Source organism: Pistacia vera, unplaced genomic scaffold, assembly GCF_008641045.1.
Source record: "Pistacia vera cultivar Batoury unplaced genomic scaffold, PisVer_v2 Contig190, whole genome shotgun sequence".
NCBI lineage: Eukaryota > Viridiplantae > Streptophyta > Magnoliopsida > Sapindales > Anacardiaceae > Pistacia > Pistacia vera.
This window is the reverse complement of record NW_022195991.1, coordinates 2,241,781-2,265,073: the sequence shown is the minus strand read 5'-3', so window position 1 is coordinate 2,265,073 and position 23,293 is coordinate 2,241,781. Positions and strand designations below refer to the sequence as shown.

The 23,293-nt window shown below is 34.3% G+C and overlaps 3 protein-coding genes across 5 annotated transcripts; all 3 read left to right on the top strand.

The window, feature by feature from the left end:
* Positions 1-1,354: 1,354 nt before the first annotated feature.
* On the top strand, positions 1,355-3,623 carry LOC116127254 (cytochrome P450 87A3-like). The gene is made up of 9 exons (XM_031412894.1): positions 1,355-1,577; positions 1,675-1,999; positions 2,091-2,240; positions 2,356-2,604; positions 2,698-2,787; positions 2,926-3,004; positions 3,107-3,213; positions 3,306-3,433; positions 3,536-3,623. Exons 1-9 carry the CDS (start codon positions 1,375-1,377, stop codon positions 3,621-3,623), a joined length of 1,419 nt encoding a protein of 472 aa, XP_031268754.1. The 5' UTR covers positions 1,355-1,374.
* Positions 3,624-4,727: 1,104 nt separating this feature from the next.
* On the top strand, positions 4,728-7,709 carry LOC116127418 (uncharacterized protein At2g34160). The gene is made up of 5 exons (XM_031413071.1): positions 4,728-4,970; positions 5,760-5,808; positions 6,923-6,985; positions 7,071-7,135; positions 7,238-7,709. The coding sequence occupies exons 1-5, from the start codon at positions 4,818-4,820 to the stop codon at positions 7,358-7,360; spliced, it is 453 nt and encodes a 150-aa protein (XP_031268931.1). The 5' UTR covers positions 4,728-4,817; the 3' UTR covers positions 7,361-7,709.
* A 1,960-nt stretch (positions 7,710-9,669) lies between these two features.
* LOC116127274 (flowering locus K homology domain) lies at positions 9,670-21,840 on the top strand. Of its 3 annotated transcripts, none has more exons than XM_031412931.1 (7): positions 9,670-9,806; positions 14,972-15,395; positions 17,672-17,918; positions 18,489-18,634; positions 18,721-18,999; positions 20,102-20,296; positions 21,384-21,840. In XM_031412931.1, exons 2-7 carry the CDS (start codon positions 14,982-14,984, stop codon positions 21,558-21,560), a joined length of 1,458 nt encoding a protein of 485 aa, XP_031268791.1. In that variant the 5' UTR covers positions 9,670-9,806; positions 14,972-14,981; the 3' UTR covers positions 21,561-21,840. The 3 variants fall into 3 exon arrangements, with proteins under 3 accessions (XP_031268791.1, XP_031268789.1, XP_031268790.1); XM_031412929.1 differs by having other exon boundaries at positions 18,486-18,634; XM_031412930.1 differs by lacking the exons at positions 14,972-15,395; positions 17,672-17,918 and adding exons at positions 10,952-11,375; positions 13,654-13,900 and having other exon boundaries at positions 9,676-9,806; positions 18,486-18,634.
* The last annotated feature ends 1,453 nt before the right edge of the window (positions 21,841-23,293 follow it).

Below are 23,293 nucleotides of genomic sequence, written 5' to 3'. Positions count from 1 at the left end.
TTCTTTTATTTCCAAAGATATTATGAGTCTAAAGTTTCTGTAAAAGATTGAATAGGACAAGTTGGACGGCTGCTTCAAGTACCTCGCCAGCTGCAACCTGGAGCAATATTGCTTAATTAACAAAATTCAGCCGGGCTGGTCTCTAATATAAGATAAGAGTAAACGACTTTTTCCCACCCGAGGTTTGCCTTAATGACACTTTCCCACCTAAAAAGTTTTAAAATACCACTTTTCCACTCAAAGTTTATATTTCGTTAATACTCAAAATACATTTCACTTTCTCAGCCGACGTTTGGCGGATTACCAAGAGCCAAGGTAAGAGGGGTTTTGTAGAGTGGAGGCTGGTGAAGACCGATTGAATATTCATTGCCTGAATCAGTAGGAAATTAGTTAAGAGCAGGAAACCTTAGCTTTGCGATGACCAATAATCAATGAAAAATCGGATGTTGAAGTGAGAGGAATTTTGTCGAGAGGAGATCGGAGGTTCAAACAGTGGTGACAGAGAGAATTTTAGCCACCAAAATCAGCCGAGATCGACTTTAAGTAGTAACAAAATATTAACTTTGGGTAGAATAGTGGTATTTTGAAACTTTTTGGATGGGAAAGTATAATTAATGCAAACCTTGGGTGAGAAAAAGTCGTTTACTCTATAGATAACCATTAACCCTGGGTGAGAAAAAGTCGTTTACTCTATAGATAACCATTAACCCAACCTTATACATGGTAATTTTAGTTTTAAAAAGTTATATATTAATCAATAGTGTATGCTTCCAGTACATAGCAGGAGTGTTTTGGTAATTAATTAAGAAAATTTACTTAAGATTATTATAATATATATTTTGTTTATCAATTATTTTAATTAGATTGTATGTTAAATTTTCTTTTTCAATTACTATATATACTCAAATATTTAATAAAATTATCATAAAACCCCGCTGTTTAAATCAAGGTGCGTTTAAATTTAAGGGCGGCCTTAAATTATAAGCAGCTACAGTTGTTTCAAGCGGCAAGTTGATCAAGGAACTGAAGGCAGCAGCGGCACTACTCTCCAAGATTGACTCATAAATATTCACGTACCAAACTTTCTCCGGGATTTGTATTCATCTATATTGGCCCCATTCTCGTTTACGTTCTCTTGGTCTTCATCTATGACTGTTGACCAATAGTATTAGAAAATAATGAATGATGCCAAATTTAAACAAGGAATGTTTCCAACTGATTTCTGATCAATAAAAAAATATTTATTAAATGGTTATGATCTGCATTTAGCTACCTATATAAGCACTTTGTTGTTTGCCGTTTTATCAATAAGTAGCTAGAGAATTAAACCACTTCTCATCAGTACTTATTGAACTCGAACAAGAGTGAGGAAAAATGTGGAGTGAAATAGGGCTTTGCGTGGTAGCTTTTCTTGTTATTAGGATTGTGAAGTGGTTCTATACTTGGTCGAACCCCGAGTGCGATGGCAAACTACCTCCTGGTTCAATGGGTTTGCCAATTATTGGAGAAACCCTCCAATTCTTATCTCCCTATAAAGTTCATGATGTTGCTCCATTTCTCAAAAGGAGAATGGCAAGGTAATATCATACTATCATTGGCCAAAAAGTATGTTAATGATTTAATTAACGAAAGAATTTTATCTTAATATGTAGTCATTTTTGTTTTTCCTTTCAGACATGGACCACTTTTCCGGACAAGTCTGTTTGGTCAGAAGATGATTGTATCGACGGATCCGGAGATAAACTATACTATCCTCCAAAGAGAGAGCGCAAATTTCTCAATTTGGTTGACTGACAGTTTCAGTGAATTTCTAGGAGAAGAAAACATGCTCACACAGCATGGAACCTTTCATAGATACATGAAGAACTTGATTCTACATCTTGTTGGCCCTGAAAGCCTGAGGGGAAAGCTTCTCCATCAAATGGATGAAGCAACAAGTAGACATATACGTTCATGGGCTAACCAAGGCAATGTCAATGTCAAAGAAGGAGTTGCAGAAGTAAGCTTAATAATTCTTATGTGTATGATTCAATTATATAATTATTAATGTTAATGAGTCTAATACATTACTCCTAATTGGCTATTGGCAGATGATATTTGAATCATTTGCAAAGAGGCTGATAAGTTATGAGGAAAAGAAGGATGGAAAGAAACTATTAGATAATTACAAAGCCTTCATGAATGGTCTCATCTCTCTTCCTGTCAACATTCCAGGAACCGCTTTCCATGCATGTGTACAGGTATACCTTGTAACCCAGTATTATTTCCACTTTTGAAAAAAACACTTTATAAAGAAACCGGGTTTATTTTCATTAATTTCATGATCTTATATATAAAGTTCTTTTACGCCTGCAGGGAAGTAAAAACGCAATTAAGGTGATTACAGATATCTATCATGAGAGGAAAGCAACGAAAATTCCTCAAAATGATTTTTTGGATCGTGTAATTGAAGAAGTAGAGAAAGACAATGCATTTTTGGATGATGGTGTTGCTATAAACATGCTGTTTCTGCTTCTCTTTGGTGCTTTCGAAAGTACTTCTGAAGCCATTACATTGCTTACCAAGTTTATTTCTGACCATCCTCAAGTGCTAGAAGAATTAACGGTTCGTAAATCTAATATACATATACTTTCGACAAACAAATACAAAAACAAAATTAAAATAAAAAATAATTAATAACTGTTAATTTGTGTGCAGAAAGAGCAGGAGGCAATCCTTAAAGGCCGAGCGGATGAGAATTCTGGACTTACTTGGGAAGAATATAAATCAATGACGTTTACACATATGGTGAGTTATAGTTGGACTGATAAGAAAATACTGTGGCTGCTTCCGGTCGTATATAAAATACTTTTCTGAAAGCATTTAAACTGAAAATGTTTTAATAACTTCTATTTTTTGTTTTTTGTTTTTTTTTCTGTGTTGCAGGTAATCAATGAAACAGTTAGATTGGCAAATATAGCACCTGTGATTTTCAGGAAAGTAGGGAAAGATGCAGAGATTAGAGGCAGGTTCTAAATCACAGCGCTAATTAACCTTTGGTATTTACATGTTGAAGGCACATGATGAACGTTACTAAGAGAAACTGTATTATATATAAATGTTGCAGGATATACAATTCCAAAAGGGTGGATAGTTATGGTGGCGCCGGCCGTTGTTCACTTGAATCCTGAGAAATATGAGAATCCTCTTGACTTCAATCCATGGCGTTGGGAGGTAAATTTGATTCTAGCTGATTCTAAACTTTTAGTATGTTATAAAATCCTTTCTTAGAAAGCACTGAAAATGTATTTTCATGGACTGAATAGGGACAAGATTTACACTCTGGATCAAAGACTTTCATGGCCTGGGGCAGTGGTTCAAGACTTTGCGTTGGAGCTGATTTTGCAAAGCTCCAAATTGCAATTTTTCTCCATCATTTCGTCAGTAAATACAGGTAATTAATAACATAAGTTTGAAAAATATTTTCAATTATTTAGATTAAAAAAAAAAAAAAAAAAAAAAGGAGGCTTAAAACTTCATGGATTGATATCACCAGGTGGTCAGTGACCAAAGGAGGGGACTTCATTCGAAGGCCGAGTCTCATATTTCCAAATGGATTGCACATCGATATTGAAGAGAAGTAGAAGTACCAAATCACGGCAATGAATTAAAAGAGTGTCTATAAGAATTAATGTTACCCTTTGATAACATTACGTACCAAATTTTATATGTGATTATCTTCTTCTTTTTATTTTTTCTGTATTATAATATAATTGTATATTATAAGAGACATTGTTCATTCAAGAAGAGTTGAAGAAGAAATTACTGATAATTGAAATAAAATATATATTTTTTTCTTTTAACTAGTTCTCTTGATTGTTTCCAAATTCTATTATTAAGAGTTATTATCTTCCTCCTTTTCTTTCCTCATGCTATGGTAAAATTTATAATACTTTCCAACCTCAACTAATTCCTCGAAGTCTTGAAACTGTTAGTCTGTATATATTTCAATTAATCTTTCAAAACTTTGAAACTGTCAATCGGGTAAGAACCCTAATAATCACTATACCTAGAGGGACTTGAACTAAGAAGCTCATGAAACTTTTTTTTTTTTTGCTTTTTAACTATTAGATTATCTATTGGTGGTTATACAACTTTTTCTTAATGCTTTCATAATCGGAGTCTTCAAATTCTTATATTAGTTTATGTGAGTCACATATAAAGATTATCAGTATAAATCAATGAGACATAAAATTTAATGTCAATATTTTTCCTAGCTTGTGTCGCATTAATAATTGGGATTTGGCAAATCTGTTGTCACCTTTCTTACAATTTACAACTTTCTAACTCTAAATAGTGCCCAAATAAACAAAAGACATTGTCACATGCACTCTTAAAATTTATTTAATATGTTTTTTTTAGAATATAAACATTGTTGAACAAAACTGCTTTTTATAAAAGCACTTTCAAACTACTTTACACTAATTAATAATTATATCATAACAAAATTTTTATAAATTTAAGGCTAATTTTATTGTTAGTGATCTAATTACCAAAGGGGTGTAACAGTCATTGAACTAAACCAAACAATTGAACCCGTCTTTAGCTCTTACCACTTCTGCCACCAACCAAAACCAACCACGTGGAGAGCATCCATAGGTCCCACCAACCGAACTCCCGCTCTTTACAAGACCACCAACCACTTCATAACGGTTTTCTCTAAATTTCGTAGTGGCCAACACCTTTAATGAAACTCCCATTTTCCCGCCACAGAAAGTGAAGGAAAGTGATAGAGAGTTTACAAAGAACACCAAGAAACCCAAAAATAAACCAAGAAAATGGCAGGAGAGAGAGCAGTGGCAGTGCAACCAGCAGTAGCACCACCAATATCAACAACAACTCCAACTCAAACTATGGAGAATCAGAAGAAGAACAGAATCCAAGTTTCTAACACCAAGAAACCACTCTTCTTTTATGTTAATCTTGCCAAGGTATGCCTTTTCACATCTGGGTTCTTGTTAAATGTGTAATCACTTCTCTTTTTTGGTTTATGTTACTTATTTTGTGTGTTATCTTGTGTCATTTGATCTTGCAATTGTTTAAGAATTGTGATCTAGTTTATATTTGATTCTTTTAAAGGCACAGTTCATGTTTCTTGAATTTTGTGATGTTGGTTTTTATATTTTTAACGTTTTAATTGCGCAAGTAATTTTCATCTTTTTCTTGCTGCTGCGTTCTTGGAAATTGGTTAATGATTTTGTGGTTATAGTTATAGTTCTGTTTGGTTTGGAAGAAAATTTGGGGAGTTTAAGTATTGTTCTGGTTTTTAGCTTATGGAATTACTGCTGTTGATTTGTTATTATAGCTATTTTAGAATTGTAGAAAGCTAGCAACAAAAGAAATTCGCATGCTTTATAATTGAGGAAACAAAATATCATTTGATATTTTATTTGATCTGTTTCTATGAGTGGTCTTATGAATGTTGTTTAGAAGAAAATGTTATTGCTGTCTCTGAATGCCATGATTCAAAAGATTCAAAGTCAATTTAATTAGTGTCTAGAAACTTGTTTTTACTGTTTGCTTTAGTACATGAGCTTTGATGCTAATCCCAAGTGAAAATACTTTTGAAAAACACTAACCTAGAATTTGCAACATAATATCTAGACAAGATCTGATTGTTTTAATTTTCAATTTTAGTTAATTATGCATCTTTGAACAACATATTGTATCTATTAATTTGTGGTTCATGTGTTTAACTTGTTTTTTCCCCTTTGATGCAGAGGTACATTCAACAGCATAATGAGGTTGAACTTTCTGCTTTAGGCATGGGTATGTTTCTTTGAAATCTCTTATATCATTGTTAAATCATAAATTCATGTAATCTTCTGTCTAATTAATGAGAAAGTAGCGAAGAAGTAAGAAAAAAGAATCTAAAGTAAATCAGGAATATGTTACTGAGTAGACTTAGGTTCAGTAAGTTGAAGTTATTGAGTGCATAACACGAAAATTCACTACTGAACTTTGATTAACTACATGTTTGATAAAAGTATAACAAGTTTTAACAATATAGTTTATTGGAAATTTGAACCAAAAATGGGAGACTTAAAGGTTCATAATTTGTCTTTTCTTGCAATTGTCTGAAGATGCTAAGATTGGTAGGTCATTAATTTTCTGCAGAATGATTAAATTATATCCTGTAGAGCTTCACTGATGTATCTCCGATTAGTTGAGATGCTAAGAATTGATTAAGTCTAACTGTTCCCTTCATATGAACCAGTCTTCAGCGAGACCATAACTTAAGTAATTCACCTGAAATGGCTTTAAATTTACCTTCTTGTTGGTATTGTGTCATGAGTCACTGATTAGGCATGCATTTGGAAAATTAGGAGGCATTTGGTATTATTGCTATACTGCTACCTCAATGTTGCATTATAAAGAACAGAAGGTAGAGTTTTCACTGGAACAAAGAAGGAAAGATATAAGAAAATTATCTAAGCTTATTTATAATAGGACAAAATTAATGTGATAGTTAATTATGAGTTGAAACTTCAGATGGTTATATATATGGTTTTCAATTTGATCTCCTGACAAGGTTGATGTCACTTAGCGACTTTCCACTTGGAAACCGTAAAGTTGATAATATTTTTTGCATACTATTCTATTCAACTGATTTGCCTTCTGATGAACCTTGAGCCTTGCATCACCATTTTGCCCTTTACGTATCTTATTTATTATCCCTCTTTCTGGCTGAAAAACAGATTAGATGGTTATTGAAAGGCACTTTTCACTTTGCCTGCTATTTAGTTGTCTTCTGGGTGTTTTTGACCTGTCTCTCAGTGCTTTGAATTCCATATAGTAGTTTCTGCACATACATTTTGTCTGTCGGAGAGCTGTTTATTGTGTCATCATTTTTCTAAAAATCTATCTTATGTTTCCTTTTCAGCAATTACTACAGTTGTCACTATTGCTGAGATTCTTAAGAACAATGGACTGGCCACTGAGAAGAGTAAGAATTCCCCTCTTAAGTCTATGTATTGTCTTGAATTTATGCATGATTGCTGATTTGATAAATTTGTTTTATTATGAAACAGAAGTCTTGACATCTACTGTGGCCATGAAAGATGAGAACAAAGGGCGATTCATTCAGAAGGCCAAGGTGAGTTTGATTTCTTTACTAGGTGCTACTGTATGCAGTCTGCTAGAAAATTGTGCTAAAGAAGTCCTTTTGTAATTCATTTTTGTTTCCCTTGACTTCTAGATTGAAATTGTGTTGGAGAAATCTGAAAAGTTTGATTCGGTGATGAACACTGCTACTCCAGCTGCAGCCCGGGCTCCGGCTCCAGCTCCAGCTCCAGAAGTGGCTGCCAAAGACAAGGAATGACATGAAAAATTAGAGAAATGCTGATGTCCACTTGTTGTAGTTCTACCCACATTCTTTCTTATGGTCTGAAAAAGTAGATAAATAGGAGGTCAATAGGTAACGTGTCTTTAAAATTCTGCTTTATGGAGTATCTGATGGAGTAAAGAGAGTACTTTAATATGTCATGGCACAATGGGGCAGTGGCAATTTCTGTGCTTCTCTCTGCTTTTATTTTTAACAGGGTTGTGATTCCCCTTATCATATTGGTTATCTTTGAACTTTAAGACGATTGAATGGCTAACTAGCTAGAAATACGTTTTAGTGGTTAGCCTGTTTGATTTGTGAGAGGTTGTTCTTTTAGCAAGGTACTCTGGTGTTTTTTTAGGAGAATGATGTACATGAGTAAAGCACTACTTGTAGCTTTGCTTTTGTTTACGTTCTTTACCTAATTTCTAGATAATTAACAGGTTTCTTATGTTGATGAAAACATTGTGATTAGTTTCTTGATTTTATGGTTAATATTCTGACTCTTTTCTTAGCCTTGAAAAAGTTTGTTGTTTTGAATATCATCACTGAGCTTAAACTCACCTGTCATTCTACTTTATAAAATTGTATCCTTTAGGAGCCGAACAGGCATCTTTTGAATTTTGATGCATACGGTTCAACATGCCAAAAAAATCAATGTGTAAACTCTAGCCCTCTTCCTTTTTTCATAGCGGGTTCTTTCTAACTTCTAGCAAAGGGGCTTTTCTTCCATTTTTCGAATGAAGATATAAAGTCCAAACAAAACCAGGGGATTGTAGAAGGAGAATCTGGGTGGGTTGTGAAACTAAGTGTTGCTCTTGCCCACAATTTTGTGGTTATGGACATTAAGTGTAAAGAAAGCAGTATAATGACCATTAAGTTTCAACAGAGTATTGTTTGCTTTAAGTCTTTTTCAAAATCACCTTCACAATTACAAAATCATCTTCATTGCTGATCTCCCCGAGCATTTTCTGAGCCCCCATAGAATTACTAAAGCTTCATGAAAGATGTGGCTTTCCGGAATTTCTTTAGGTATGGCAATTCTATTAGGCTGTACCGTTGTTTATTGATCATCTTTGTTTTTAGTTTTTCAAATTGGAAAGTATATGACAGAACTATAGTGAAGTTTTGCTACCAATAAAGAAAATGCTAAATTTACAACATTTCTCCTAAACTTTTTCTTACAACCCTGATGTAGTAGCTTGCAATGGGTCTCACCTGATAAATTACAGCTAACCAATTGCAAGCTGTTATGTCGGAGTTGTGAGAAAAATGAAAGTAGTTGCAAAATTTTGTCATACAAAATATGAAAATTCTTTTCATTATCTAAAGAACATTTTTTAAATATTGAATTTTCTCAATCATGGTTTAAAATAAAACCACATCTATTTACTTAGGTGGTGTTTATTCTTTTGTCTGAAAGTTGAATGCATATGTTATCTGAATATACAAAACTGATTGATATGTTTGTTTTTATTTTTATTTTTTAATGTCTGATTTTAAGTAAAATATAGTTTTACATTTTCCATGTTTTAAACAAATTTAAATTATCAAATTTATGAAAATTTAAAAAAAATGTATATTAATCAAAGATAACTATGTTATCATATTGTTTGATGTAATGTTTAAAAATTTATTAAAAATTATACTAAAAATACATAGCATAAGGGTTTTGTCAAAATTTGAATTATATAGTATTAATAGACGTATTGTTGACAAAAGAAAACTTTTATTGATTAAGATGTTTTTGTATTCAGATAAAAGCTAAATACAGTACTTATATTTAATATATAAACATAAGCTAAAAAACAAGTAAACCTAAAACGTCTTACTCGATTAAAAAACGAATAACCATTGTACTTCAAAAAATTATATACAAATGTTAATGAAAAATAAAAAATAAAAAGCCTAAGGCTCTAAAGCCCAGAAAACTCTAATACGGCCCAATTCAAGAATCCTAAGCCCATCAAAGCCCTAACCCAGCCCACAGTCAAGTTTTCTGAAGCCCATCAAAGCCCTAACCAGCCCACAGTCAAGTTTTCTAAAGCCCATCAAAACCCTAGTCCAGCCCACAGTCAAAACCCTAAACTCAAGTCGGGACCCATCTTACTTGGATTCACACTCACTCACTAAACTCATCCAAGCACGAGCCACTCACCACCAAACATTTTAAAAACTTCTTCCCAAAAGGAAACGAAATAAAGGGGTACTTTGTCAGTTAACTCAAACTTAGGGGTCAACGTTTAATTAGATAGTTTCAAAGGACTATTAAACAAGTCAAATCAGAGAATAATAATTTCACTTCACAAAATCCAAATCTCTCTATTCTCGACTCCTCTTCTCGCACAAAACCTAAAAACCCAAAAAAGGTTCGCAAGAACTTCGTCTTTTCACAGCGAAATTCACCTCCAGAAACCTCTTATTAGCTCTTCCCGTATCACGTGTGAGTATTTATTTTAAAAATTTTAGGGTTTAGTTCATGTTGTTTCTGTTATTATTTTGTTCTTTATGGGGTTTTATTGTGTTTGTCCTTTTGAGTGATTTGAGAATTGACCCATTCATGGGGTTTTGTCACTTGAAGAATATTTATGTTTATTTTTTGTTAATGAGAATGTATGAGTAGTTTTAGGGTTTACATACTTGTATGCTGGTTCCTCTGTGAGGGGAGTAATTTTTTCGAGCTTTTTCTGTGTTTTGGCTTTGGGATTTTGTTTTTAATGTTGACAAATTAATGGTTTTTTTATTTTTTATTTTTATTTTTTTGATTTTATGTTTTTCTTTTGGTGGTTCTTGAATATATGACTATAATTTTTTTTTAATACTTTGTTTTGTTATTTTATTTTCTGTCATTGGTTTTGTTTATTAGTTGTAATAATAATCTATTGATGATATGTAATTCGATTTTGGTTTGTTGTTTATGCTTTTCAAAGTGTAGTTCTATAAGTTAGTAGAATTTTAGAGGTTTATGAGTAGATGAAACAAGGGAGATATACTTTGATAGAACTAGGTGAATAATTTTACAAGTGTAGAAAGTGTCTTACTCTGTGTGCACCTGCCATCTTGTGAGTGCCTTTGTGTTTTTGCTTTGACCACAATATATGGCTGTAATGAATTAGATTATTTTTCATGACTTTCCTATATTACCCTATTCCTAAATAAAATGTAGTGTGAGAGCATGCCAAGTAAAAGGTTAGGCTTTACATTCCATTGTTACATGCCTTTTGGTGGACTTTTAAAGGTGCTGTCCATTTATCGCCAATTTCTTCTAGTCTTTGATGATGTATTTGCTATCCGTTTACTAGTTGTTTCCCAAATCAAGCATTGAGGGAGTATGGCACTTCCATTTCTCTCATCATTGACCTTTCTGTGCTTTTAGTTTTATTTTTTAAAGCTGTCTTTTTTGGTTAACCTCTCACGTGTTCTGTGTTGGGTGAGGTTTCTTAACTTAGATTTTCTTTATAAACTGTTTGCTGTTGTTTATAGTTGCCTTTCCGATAGACAAAGTAATTAGGTTGAGGTTTGAATGTATCATTATTAGTATACTATTTAGTCTTGAAGTAATTTGTGTTGGTTTGACTTTTGCTCCAGTGGGAAAATTATGGCTGAAGTGGATCAAAGCTTTGTTGAACATGACGGGAATCATGAAGGAGATCCAATACCTGAAAATCCAGTCCCTGAGGAACAAGTACCTGAGTATGAAGTACCTGAATATCAAGTACCTAATGATGAAGCACCTGAATATCAAATTCCTATTGATGAAGTAGCTGAGGAGCAAGTACCTGAAGACTCACAGGCTCAACAAAAGCTAGAACATGAAGGGGATTCTGCAGTTGGAGGCGGTGAAAAGAAATGGCCAGGATGGCCTGGAGAGAGTGTATTCCGGATGTTGGTTCCTGCACAGAAAGTTGGTAGTATAATTGGTCGCAAAGGGGAGTTCATTAAAAAAATAGTTGAGGAGACAAGAGCTCGCATTAAGATACTTGATGGTCCTCCTGGGACAACAGAAAGAGCTGTAAGTTTTTTCATAATTTTGGTGGTTCAGTTTACATATATTGATATAGCACATTTGAATTGGCTGGTGGGCAGGAATTGTTTATTGGCTTGAGGACATCTGTCTGTCTTCTGGTTGCTATTTCAAGAAATTTTTTTTTTCCTTGATTTTCTATCTTTCACCATCTCAAATTTAATTTTGGAGCATACTTGGCAATCTCTAGATGTTATAAATATATTTTTTGCTATGCATTGGCTTAGTTTCTGAAGTCAGCACAAGATTGCTGGAAGAGATTTTCTGAAGCTTTTCTTGTTCCCTTCAGATATCCCCCGAAACATCTTGAGTTTGATTGGCTATGTTTACTTGAGTGTCTTGAAACTGATTGAAAAGTTGCTTTTATGTGCATAGAGCATATTATGCATTAACAATTTTGCCATGTGGCATTAGGTTATGTGGAAATGAACTTAATAGATATGATTAGAAAGGAAGCTTTTGAAATTTCATAGGATCCATTGTAATTGTGTTGAACTAAAATGTTATATTTAATTATTAAGTAACTTCATGACAGATAAAGTCATTACAAGAGTAGAAATGAAATATTATACCACTAAGTGTACACCACATTGCCAAAGCTACAGAATAGCTGAACCAAGTAAAATTTTCAAAACATTTATAGGTTCTAATGGAGAATTTAGGGAAAAGAGAGTAAGTATTAATCTTGGATGTTATAGTAAAAGCCTTTCATTCAATCATGCAGATGTTTTGTTTTTCTAGCAAGAACTACAGTTCCCTTTCTGCCGAAAAAATTAGGTGTTGAGTTGTACATAAACTAGTTTCTAGTAAATTTCTTCCTTCTTTAACATGTTAAGATTGATAATATTTTGGGAAAAATATAATTCTATTGTTATATAAACATTGGCTATTGCCTTTAAAATAAGAAAACAAGAGTGAAGAATATTTCTGTATCAAAATAAAATCCAATCTCAGACACATTCTTAAATCTTGAGAAATATAATCGATGAAGAAGAGATGAAGGACGCTTCTTCAATAATGACAAGCAATCCGTAAGATAAGAATACAATTCCCTTTATTGCAATAACAAACATGAATCTGTGCAGGTTCCGTTCGCCAATTTTAAGGCAACAAATCAAAATAAGATTACAAATTTGAAGGACCAAAGATCCAGATTGCAGGGATCAGCATTGAGCATTACAAAGTGCTGCAAAGTTGATCTGAATAAATATGAACAACCGTACCAAGAAGCTCTGCATTCTCTCTGGTAACTTCAGAACCCGGATGATTGATGTCTTGCCGCAGATTGTAAAAACCACAAAGGATCCTGTTAAAAAAAAAATAAGCTCTAAGATGACACTTAAAATAACTGTTAATTCGAAAATTCCTTTCTGAGATTGCATAGTTATGTTTAGGATGGTTACGCCGTAAAATTACCAGAAGTTAATTAATCACTTATAGTGAAATACATACAGAAACTTTTTTGTGTCTCGTTTTTGTTTTAAATTGAAACATGTAATCAGCATCATGATGCTATAAGTCATCAAAATACTTTATGAATTAGGATTGAGTGTGTAAAGTAAAGCATAACAGGCCTTTATTAGGTTATTAAGTCAATTTTCTACAAGAGAAATTGTTACTAACTATTCTGGATGTCAGATCAAGGTCTTATTTGTCAAGTGAAGATACAAAGAACTTCGTGAAGTTGCTAAACTCTGTGTTCTTATCACACTTCAAGCTTCCCCTGGAGCCTGGACATTGTATTCTCAAACTAACTGGACTGCAGAAAAAATATTTCTTTAGAAAACAAAATATTGGATCTTATTCTGTATTGGAGCCTGGGTTTGGAATTATAGGGAGTGAAGCTCACAGAATTCAGTAGAGAAAAAGGTCATTGGATTGTAAGTCATGATAATAAGCTGGTAGGAGTTAACTCTCAAGGCATACTGGAAGTTGGCAAACCAATTTTTGTTGCCATTCTGTTGTTGTCTGAGCATCCTGATTGCTTACGACTTGCTCTCTAGTATTGGATGCACTATTGAAAGATTGTTTGTTTGTTTCTTTTTTTTCTTTTTGAAGTTATCTTTATTTTCACAGGTATAAAAAATGTGTGATATGTCTCTTCTTTTTTTTTAAATGTTTTATCATTTCTTCCTCTAAGCTAAGAATTTGTATCAGCCAACCCATGTGTTCTTTATGTTCCTGTTCTATTTTGGCTTGTATGGATTTAGTTGTAAGCTTGGCAATTCACTTCTTATGCTGATCTTACTTTGTCACTCATTAATAGGTGATGATATCTGCTAAGGAGGAACCTGATTCTTCTCTTCCTCCTGCTATGGATGGCCTTTTGAGGGTTCACAAGCGCATTGTTGATGGTTTGGATGGTGATTCTTCTCATCCGCCACCAGGAGGCAAGGTCTCAACAAGGCTGCTAGTCCCAGCTTCTCAAGCAGGAAGTTTGATTGGTAAACAAGGAGGAACTGTTAAATCTATTCAAGAAGCATCTAGTTGTATAGTTAGAGTTCTTGGGGCAGGTATTTTCTGATTTTGCTTTGCATAGTATTTCTCATTCTTGCTTCTGTTTTACGCTTATATATTGTCATCTTCTTGCACTACATAACGTCTGTATTTTCGATATTCTTAAGGATGATCTGCATACACATACCTTGTGTCAAAATTTCCAAACAGTGCAATGCTTAGTTATTGGATTCATACTTACTCTGATGTAGCTGCTGTTGTCTGTGGCGTCCTGAAATGTATATTTATAATTTGGTTGTGAAATTTTCTGTAATTTTAATATAACTAATTTCCACGGCTAACCATGGCAAAGTGTAATCTATTGAATCGACTTAATTTCATGTGGCTGGATTTTTTGTTTATTAGTTGTAATAGTAATCTATTGTTGATATGTAATTAGATTTTGGTTTTTTGTTTATGCTTTTCAAAGTGTAGTTCTATAAGTTAGTAGAATTTTAGAGGTTTAGGAGTAGATGAAACAAGGGAGATATACTTTGATAGAACCAGGTGAATAATTTTACAAGTTTAGAAAGTGTCTTACTCTGTGTGCACCTGCCATCTTGTGAGTGCCTTTGTGTTTTTGCTTTGACCACAATATATGGCTGTAATGAATTAGATTATTTTTCATGACTTTCCTATATTACCCTATTCCTAAATAAAATATAGTGTGAGAGCATGCCAAGTAAAAGGTTAGGCTTTACATTCCATTGTTACATCCCTTTTGGTGGACTTTTAAAGGTGCTGTCCATTTATCGCCAATTTCTTCTAGTCTTTGATGATGTATTTGCTATCCGTTTACTAGTTGTTTCCCAAATCAAGCATTGAGGGAGTATGGCACTTCCATTTCTCTCATCATTGACCTTTCTGTGCTTTTAGTTTTATTTTTTAAAGCTGTCTTTTTTGGTTAACCTCTCACGTGTTCTGTGTTGGGTGAGGTTTCTTAACTTAGATTTTCTTTATAAACTGTTTGCTGTTGTTTATAGTTGCCTTTCCGATAGACAAAGTAATTAGGTTGAGGTTTGAATGTATCATTATTAGTATACTATTTAGTCTTGAAGTAATTTGTGTTGGTTTGACTTTTGCTCCAGTGGGAAAATCATGGCTGAAGTGGATCAAAGCTTTGTTGAACATGACGGGAATCATGAAGGAGATCCAATACCTGAAAATCCAGTCCCTGAGGAACAAGTACCTGAGTATGAAGTACCTGAATATCAAGTACCTAATGATGAAGCACCTGAATATCAAATTCCTATTGATGAAGTAGCTGAGGAGCAAGTACCTGAAGATTCACAGGCTCAACAAAAGCTAGAACATGAAGGGGATTCTGCAGTTGGAGGCGGTGAAAAGAAATGGCCAGGATGGCCTGGAGAGAGTGTATTCCGGATGTTGGTTCCTGCACAGAAAGTTGGTAGTATAATTGGTCGCAAAGGGGAGTTCATTAAAAAAATAGTTGAGGAGACAAGAGCTCGCATTAAGATACTTGATGGTCCTCCTGGGACAACAGAAAGAGCTGTAAGTTTGTTCATAATTTTGGTGGTTCAGTTTACATATATTGATATAGCACATTTGAATTGGCTGGTGGGCAGGAATTGTTTATTGGCTTGAGGACATCTGTCTGTCTTCTGGTTGCTATTTCAAGAATTTTTTTTTTCTTGATTTTCTATCTTTCACCATCTCAAATTTAATTTTGGAGCATACTTGGCAATCTCTAGATGTTATAAATATATTTTTTGCTATGCATTGGCTTAGTTTCTGAAGTCAGCACAAGATTGCTGGAAGAGATTTTCTGAAGCTTTTCTTGTTCCATTCAGATATCCCCCGAAACATCTTGAGTTTGATTGGCTATGTTTACTTGAGTGTCTTGAAACTGATTGAAAAGTTGCTTTTATGTGCATAGAGCATATTATGCATTAACAATTTTGCCATGTGGCATTAGGTTATGTGGAAATGAACTTAATAGATATGATTAGAAAGGAAGCTTTTGAAATTTCATAGGATCCATTGTAATTGTGTTGAACTAAAATGTTATATTTAATTATTAAGTAACTTCATGACAGATAAAGTCATTACAAGAGTAGAAATGAAATATTATACCACTAAGTGTACACCACATTGCCAAAGCTACAGAATAGCTGAACCAAGTAAAATTTTCAAAACATTTATAGGTTCTAATGGAGAATTTAGGGAAAAGAGAGTAAGTATTAATCTTGGATGTTATAGTAAAAGCCTTTCATTCAATCATGCAGATGTTTTGTTTTTCTAGCAAGAACTACAGTTCCCTTTCTGCCGAAAAAATTAGGTGTTGAGTTGTACATAAACTAGTTTCTAGTAAATTTCTTCCTTCTTTAACATGTTAAGATTGATAATATTTTGGGAAAAATATAATTCTATTGTTATATAAACATTGGCTATTGCCTTTAAAATAAGAAAACAAGAGTGTAGAATATTTCTGTATCAAAATAAAATCCAATCTCAGACACATTCTTAAATCTTGAGAAATATAATCGATGAAGAAGAGAAGAAGGACGCTTCTTCAATAATGACAAGCAATCCGTAAGATAAGAATACAATTCCCTTTATTGCAATAACAAACATGAATCTGTGCAGGTTCCGTTCGCCAATTTTAAGGCAACAAATCAAAATAAGATTACAAATTTGAAGGACCAAAGATCCAGATTGCAGGGATCAGCATTGAGCATTACAAAGTGCTGCAAAGTTGATCTGAATAAATATGAACAACCGTACCAAGAAGCTCTGCATTCTCTCTGGTAACTTCAGAACCCGGATGATTGATGTCTTGCCGCAGATTGTAAAAACCACAAAGGATCCTGTTAAAAAAAAAATAAGCTCTAAGATGACACTTAAAATAACTGTTAATTCGAAAATTCCTTTCTGAGATTGCATAGTTATGTTTAGGATGGTTACGCCGTAAAATTACCAGAAGTTAATTAATCACTTATAGTGAAATACATACAGAAACTTTTTTGTGTCTCGTTTTTGTTTTAAATTGAAACATGTAATCAGCATCATGATGCTATAAGTCATCAAAATACTTTATGAATTAGGATTTAGTGTGTAAACTAAAGCATATCAGGCCTTTATTAGGTTATTAAGTCAATTTTCTACAAGAGAAATTGTTACTAACTATTCTGGATGTCACATCAAGGTCTTATTTGTCAAGTGAAGATACAAAGAACTTCGTGAAGTTGCTAAACCCTATGTTCTTATCACACTTCAAGCTTCCCCTGGAGCCTGGACATTGTATTCTCAAACTAACTGGACTGCAGAAAAAATATTTCTTTAGAAAACAAAATATTGGATCTTATTCTGTATTGGAGCCTGGGTTTGGAATTATAGGGAGTGAAGCTCACAGAATTCAGTAGAGAAAAAGGTCATTGGATTGTAAGTCATGATAATAAGCTGGTAGGAGTTAACTCTCAAGGCATACTGGAAGTTGGCAAACCAATTTTTGTTGCCATTCTGTTGTTGTCTGAGCATCCTGATTGCTTACGACTTGCTCTCTAGTATTGGATGCACTATTGAAAGATTGTTTGTTTGTTTCTTTTTTTTCTTTTTGAAGTTATCTTTATTTTCACAGGTATAAAAAATGTGTGATATGTCTCTTCTTTTTTTTTAAATGTTTTATCATTTCTTCCTCTAAGCTAAGAATTTGTATCAGCCAACCCATGTGTTCTTTATGTTCCTGTTCTATTTTGGCTTGTATGGATTTAGTTGTAAGCTTGGCAATTCACTTCTTATGCTGATCTTACTTTGTCACTCATTAATAGGTGATGATATCTGCTAAGGAGGAACCTGATTCTTCTCTTCCTCCTGCTATGGATGGCCTTTTGAGGGTTCACAAGCGCATTGTTGATGGTTTGGATGGTGATTCTTCTCATCCGCCACCAGGAGGCAAGGTCTCAACAAGGCTGCTAGTCCCAGCTTCTCAAGCAGGAAGTTTGATTGGTAAACAAGGAGGAACTGTTAAATCTATTCAAGAAGCATCTAGTTGTATAGTTAGAGTTCTTGGGGCAGGTATTTTCTGATTTTGCTTTGCATAGTATTTCTCATTCTTGCTTCTGTTTTATGCTTATATATTGTCATCTTCTTGCACTACATAACGTCTGTATTTTCGATATTCTTAAGAATGATCTGCATACACATACCTTGTGTCAAAATTTCCAAACAGTGCAATGCTTAGTTATTGGATTCATACTTACTCTGATGTAGCTGCTGTTGTCTGTGGCGTCCTGAAATGTATATTTATAATTTGGTTGTGAAATTTTCTGTAATTTTAATATAACTAATTTCCACGGCTAACCATGGCAAAGTGTAATCTATTGAATCGACTTAATTTCATGTGGCTGGATTGTAATAGCACAATTCTATTATTTTTTCGTATTGAGAGACACGTGTTTTATATTTAATGCACTAACTAGCTGTACATTGTGAGTTTGGCTTTGTGTACATTCTTGCTTTGACAACCTCAGAGATCATATTGCTTGAGCAAAATCATTTTTTCTTTTACTTTACGTACTGCTGATTCCTTGTTGCATTATTTTTTCATGTATCTGGCTGACTTGCCGTAATGAATTGCTGCAGAAGACCTACCAGTCTTTGCTCTTCAAGATGATCGGGTTGTCGAAGTAGTAGGAGATGCAACTGGTGTACACAAAGCAATAGAACTTATTGCATCTCATCTCAGGAAGTTTTTAGTTGACCGCAGTATTATTCCGTTATTTGAAATGCATGTAAGTGCACTTTACTTCACTGATTAATTTTTCCCTTTTATCATGTATAGTAAATGGAATTCTGACTTATTATTATTTTCAACCAGATGCAAATGGCAAATCCTCAAATTGAGCACATGCCACCTCATCAATCCTGGGGTCCACCTCAAGGTCTTCCTCCTAATGCTAGTGGAGGCCCTGGTTTTGGACATAATCCTCAGTACATGCCACCTCCACGGCAAGTTGACAATTATTATCCTGCTGTGGACTTGCCGCCTCCTATGGAGAAACAGCCTCATCAGGGAATATCTGCTTATGGAAGAGAAGCCCCTATGGGTGTCCATGCATCCTCTAATACCCAGTCAGCACCATCGATGATAACACAGGTTTTTTTTTCCTCATGTTTTTCTATTTATTTTCACTGGATAATAAATCTATGGATTCATTTTTATTTCTTAGCTATGCTTTTCCCTGTCGCTTGAAATTAAACCCATAGTGCAGATCTGGATTTCATTTGCTTAACTATTGTTATTATTATTATTATTTTTGTTATGGTAGAGAACCTCGTTATTCTTTTGATGTCCGAGTAAAAGCTATTATTATTATTATTATTTTTGTTATGGTAGAGAACCTCGTTATTCTTTTGATGTCCGAGTAAAAGCAGCGTTCATGTAAAACCTCTTAGACCACATAGATTAGATAAGTTCAAGACCCTGTGAGAGCCTTGAAAACCTTGTGAGAATGAATGTTATAGGTGATAGAGAGTTGAACAAGTCCACTTTTACTTCACAAGTGTGGCCCCTTTCAAGCTCAACTAAGCAGAGGGGTAGTGTATAGGCCATGCAAAATATGAGTAAAGACAAAAAAGATTGGATATGTGATCTGAACATACTTTTTTATTTTTTATTTATTTATTTATTTTTATTATCTTCTCTTTCTGAAGTAAATATGTAGATCACAAAGGTGTCAGATAATGTATTTCTTTGTGCTGGTAATTTAGATTATTAGTGACTATTTAGACTTGTCTTTTCTTCTATGGGGTTTGATACTCAGTTGCTAAAAAGTTATTTCTTGGGCCTCATCAAGGTTGTACAGCTTAAGGAAGATGCTAATTATGTAGCAGTATCAGCTATAAGAATACATGCCAGATTTATAGTACTTAGTGAGCTGTAGATCCCGAGATATACACCTCCACCTTTGCACCTTTATAATATTTATATATTCTCCATTATTTTGGAGTCAGAATATGTTAATTTTTTGAAGTCTTGAGTTGAAATTTCTTGGACCAGGCACAATTTAATGCTTGGTTACAGTTTAAACCTGGCTTGAGACTTGAAACTCGTTTCTTATTATGCAAGCTTGTTGCGGCTTTAATAAAATCTAGTGTTGTATGCACATGCTATAAATGGGTTTGTGATCTTGGCTCAACCTCAATAAAGTTCTCAAATTTTATGGACTTCTGATGATGGTTTTCATATGATCTTGTAGATTACGCAGCAAATGCAAATTCCCCTGTCTTATGCTGATGCTGTTATTGGGACAGCTGGTGCAAGTATAAGCTATATTCGACGTTCTAGTGGGGCAACTGTAACTATTCAAGAAACCAGGGGTGTTCCTGGGGAAATGACAGTTGAAATCAGTGGAACTGCTTCACAAGTGCAAACTGCTCAGCAGCTAATACAGGCATATCCCTCGTCTTTGTTTGGGTTAATTTCAAGATTTCTATTTTCCTTTGCTAGATAGTCCTGTTTCTCTTAATGTGCATTGCTTAATATGCTGCTACTTGTGCCTTGTACTCTGTGTGTTGTTATAATGGAATTCTTTTATTGATTTTCCTGCTGGATGCCCCCATAATTCTGACAACATTTACTTTATGGGCCTCTAGAAAACATACTTTACATGTTGTCTATAATAGGATATTTATCAAATTTTAGGTGCATACGAGAGTTATTCACTCTGATACTTTTGTTGGTGCAACTTGGTATGTCTTAGAGAGTTTCTTGTGTTCTAGCCGATAAAGAAAGGGTTGCTTTTTCTACCATCTAATGGTCACATAAAGTTTCTCTCTCTCTCTCTCCTCTCTCTCTCTCTCTCTCTCTCTCTCTATACATACACACACACACACACATGTATTCTAGGAAAGTGTTGTTCGTGTAACATGGTATGTATCCTATTAATTGTGCTAAGTTGAGAAATGATAAGAAGTTGTGGTTAGTCTGCTCGGAAGATTAAGAAGATATCCAGTAAAGTTTACTGTTAGTTCTACAAAACTCTAAAATTGGTCGAAGGCTTACGTTGCAAGATTATAGTTAATTTACGGGAAACTAGATGTACCACAGATGATATATGGACTACCGCATTTTACTTTCAAGCGAGAAGCAGACATGTTGCTGCAATCAGATCTGGTACTTATGATTATGTAGCAGTTTAGATCAATTAGTCATGGGTGGTGCATACCTTCAACTGTTTTATGTTTAATCTTCTTATTTCTCTTGGTTTAGTAATTGCCCAAGTGGAGTATTTTGCTGTTGCTGTTATCAGTCATGACTTTATCATTTGTCTTATCTTTTTCGTTGAACTTCGGTTTGGCAACATTTCTTCTGTTCTCTCCCTTGCCTGCCACATATTTATGCTTTTATATATTGTTTTATTGCTATCTTTTCTTCTTTTCTTCTTTCTCAGAAGAATATTATAACTGTAATTTTGCTTTTAGCTTTTAGAGAAAAATGCTTCCGATTATAAACTGACGGAACGTTTTTATGTATGGCAGAATTTCATGGCTGAAGCTGCGGCTCCATCACAGGCCCAGATGAGTGGGTCGACAGACCAAGGTTATAACCCATATGCAACTCATAGTTCAATGTATGGTTCACCTCCTTCCAATCCTGGACATGCAAGCCATACTGGGGGGTATGGCTCAGTCTATGGTTCAAACTATGGTTACTAGTCAAGGCAGTTGGACTTAGTTTTTCATAATCGAGACCTTAAAATTTTAGAAAATTTGGCTGGTAAAAACGGAGTTAAATTTGTTGGAGAACCATAATGTTTTATTTTACTCTGCTTCCCCTAAAATTATGTGGTAGGACAAAGCTACATTTGTTAGATTTTGTGTGTGCATTAGGCTAACCATAGGGTTAAGCCATACATTATTTTTTACTATTATTGACCGCCGTAGTTCTTTGCTTCTGTTTACTGTGCATTTTTCTTATCATTCTGTTTTCCTTTAATCGCCTTGGAACTCTGCAGTGTGCCTTGTTATGTTAAAGGGTTATTTTTTTTAAGAATTATTAAAAGGTTAATCTTGTATGTGAATGGTTGAAAATTATTTGTCTCCAGTGTATTTAAATCAAGGTTTTAAAACTTGGCCCGGCCCGGCCGGTTGAACTGGGACTCGAGGGCTTCATCAAGTCGGGTTACAAAATTCAACTATCCTCAAAATCTCCAACCTGATTGTTGGCGAACAAGAGGCTACCAATGTCAGGGTTAGAGAGCTTTTGTAGAGTGGATGTTGGTGATTCAAGGGGTGGTGTCAGAGTGAATTTTGAATGTCGAAATCAGTTGGAATTTGATCAAAAAAATCAACCAATCGCATGGTATATGCGAGTCACGGTCGGCGAATGGGGGTTACCAAGTATTGTGGTTAGAGGGGTTTCGTAGAGTAGATGCTAGTGGTTTAAGTGGTGGTGTTAAATTGAAGTTTGGCCGTCGAATAAGGCGAAATTTGGTTGGAAAAATCAAAGCCCTAATTGTCAAAGGGGTGTGTTTGCTAGATTTTAAACTTATAGGGACTGCTTTGCAATCTTCAGGGGGTATTTGCAAGATTTCAAACTTCTGGATCACTGACAGACTGCTAGTTTAACCGGTTGGACCGGTCAACCCAGGATTTGGCCCCTTGGCCGAGTGACAACTTGGGTCGGGTTTCAAAATCTTGATTTAAAGAATTGTGACACTCGGACTGCTAGTTTTTATTTTTATTTTTTCCATCCTTGTGTATTATTATTATTTGGGCCATTATTAAAAGTTAATGATGTAACTTTTACTGTCGAGCAATTCCTTTACAGTGAAATTCCAATTCTTTAAGTTTATATTCCAGTGTCTATTTATTTATGAATTTGTAATGGTTTGATTAGACAGAAGGGAAATTAGTTAATATGGTACAAACTTTCAAGCCAGCACGATGGTCAATTTTTACTCTTTAACTTAGATTTTTAGATTCTATATTTCGATAGCAATTTCCACCTCTTTGCTTTGACAAATTTGTACACTCATCGGAATCATGTTATACCTTTCCGATAATGTTGATTTGGTACCTTTATCATAAACTCTCTCAAGTCCGAATAGATCCGAATTTGATTACAAATTTTAAGAGAATTATATTTAGAATCTGATTCTGATGCAAGCACTAAGATTTGAAGAATTGTTCAACTCAAGGTTTTAAAGCAATATGCTCCTTGTCTATCCAACTTTTATCATGAACAGAAAGAGTGGCTAGTCGGGCCGGTCAGGAATAACAGTTAACTCGTTTTAACGAGTCGGAATTAGATTATTATAATATATATATAAACCTAACCCGACCTGATCGGTTTAACCAATTGAACAGGGAACGAGTGGCTTAGTCGGGCCGGTCAGGTTAACTCGTTTTAACCGGTCAGAATTAGATTATATATATATATATATATA

Coding starts and splice junctions, on each gene's coding strand:
- LOC116127254 (XM_031412894.1), top strand. CDS start 1,375: ATGTGGAGTGAAATAGGGCTTTGCGTGGTAGCTTTTCTTGTTATTAGG. Junction 2,000..2,090: donor TCAAAGAAGGAGTTGCAGAA/GTAAGCTTAATA, acceptor GGCTATTGGCAG/ATGATATTTGAATCATTTGC. Junction 3,005..3,106: donor GAAAGATGCAGAGATTAGAG/GCAGGTTCTAAA, acceptor TAAATGTTGCAG/GATATACAATTCCAAAAGGG.
- LOC116127418 (XM_031413071.1), top strand. CDS start 4,818: ATGGCAGGAGAGAGAGCAGTGGCAGTGCAACCAGCAGTAGCACCACCA. Junction 6,986..7,070: donor TGGACTGGCCACTGAGAAGA/GTAAGAATTCCC, acceptor ATTATGAAACAG/AAGTCTTGACATCTACTGTG. Junction 7,136..7,237: donor GATTCATTCAGAAGGCCAAG/GTGAGTTTGATT, acceptor CTTGACTTCTAG/ATTGAAATTGTGTTGGAGAA.
- LOC116127274 (XM_031412929.1), top strand. CDS start 14,982: ATGGCTGAAGTGGATCAAAGCTTTGTTGAACATGACGGGAATCATGAA. Junction 15,396..17,671: donor CTGGGACAACAGAAAGAGCT/GTAAGTTTGTTC, acceptor ACTCATTAATAG/GTGATGATATCTGCTAAGGA. Junction 20,297..21,383: donor CTGCTCAGCAGCTAATACAG/GCATATCCCTCG, acceptor TATGTATGGCAG/AATTTCATGGCTGAAGCTGC.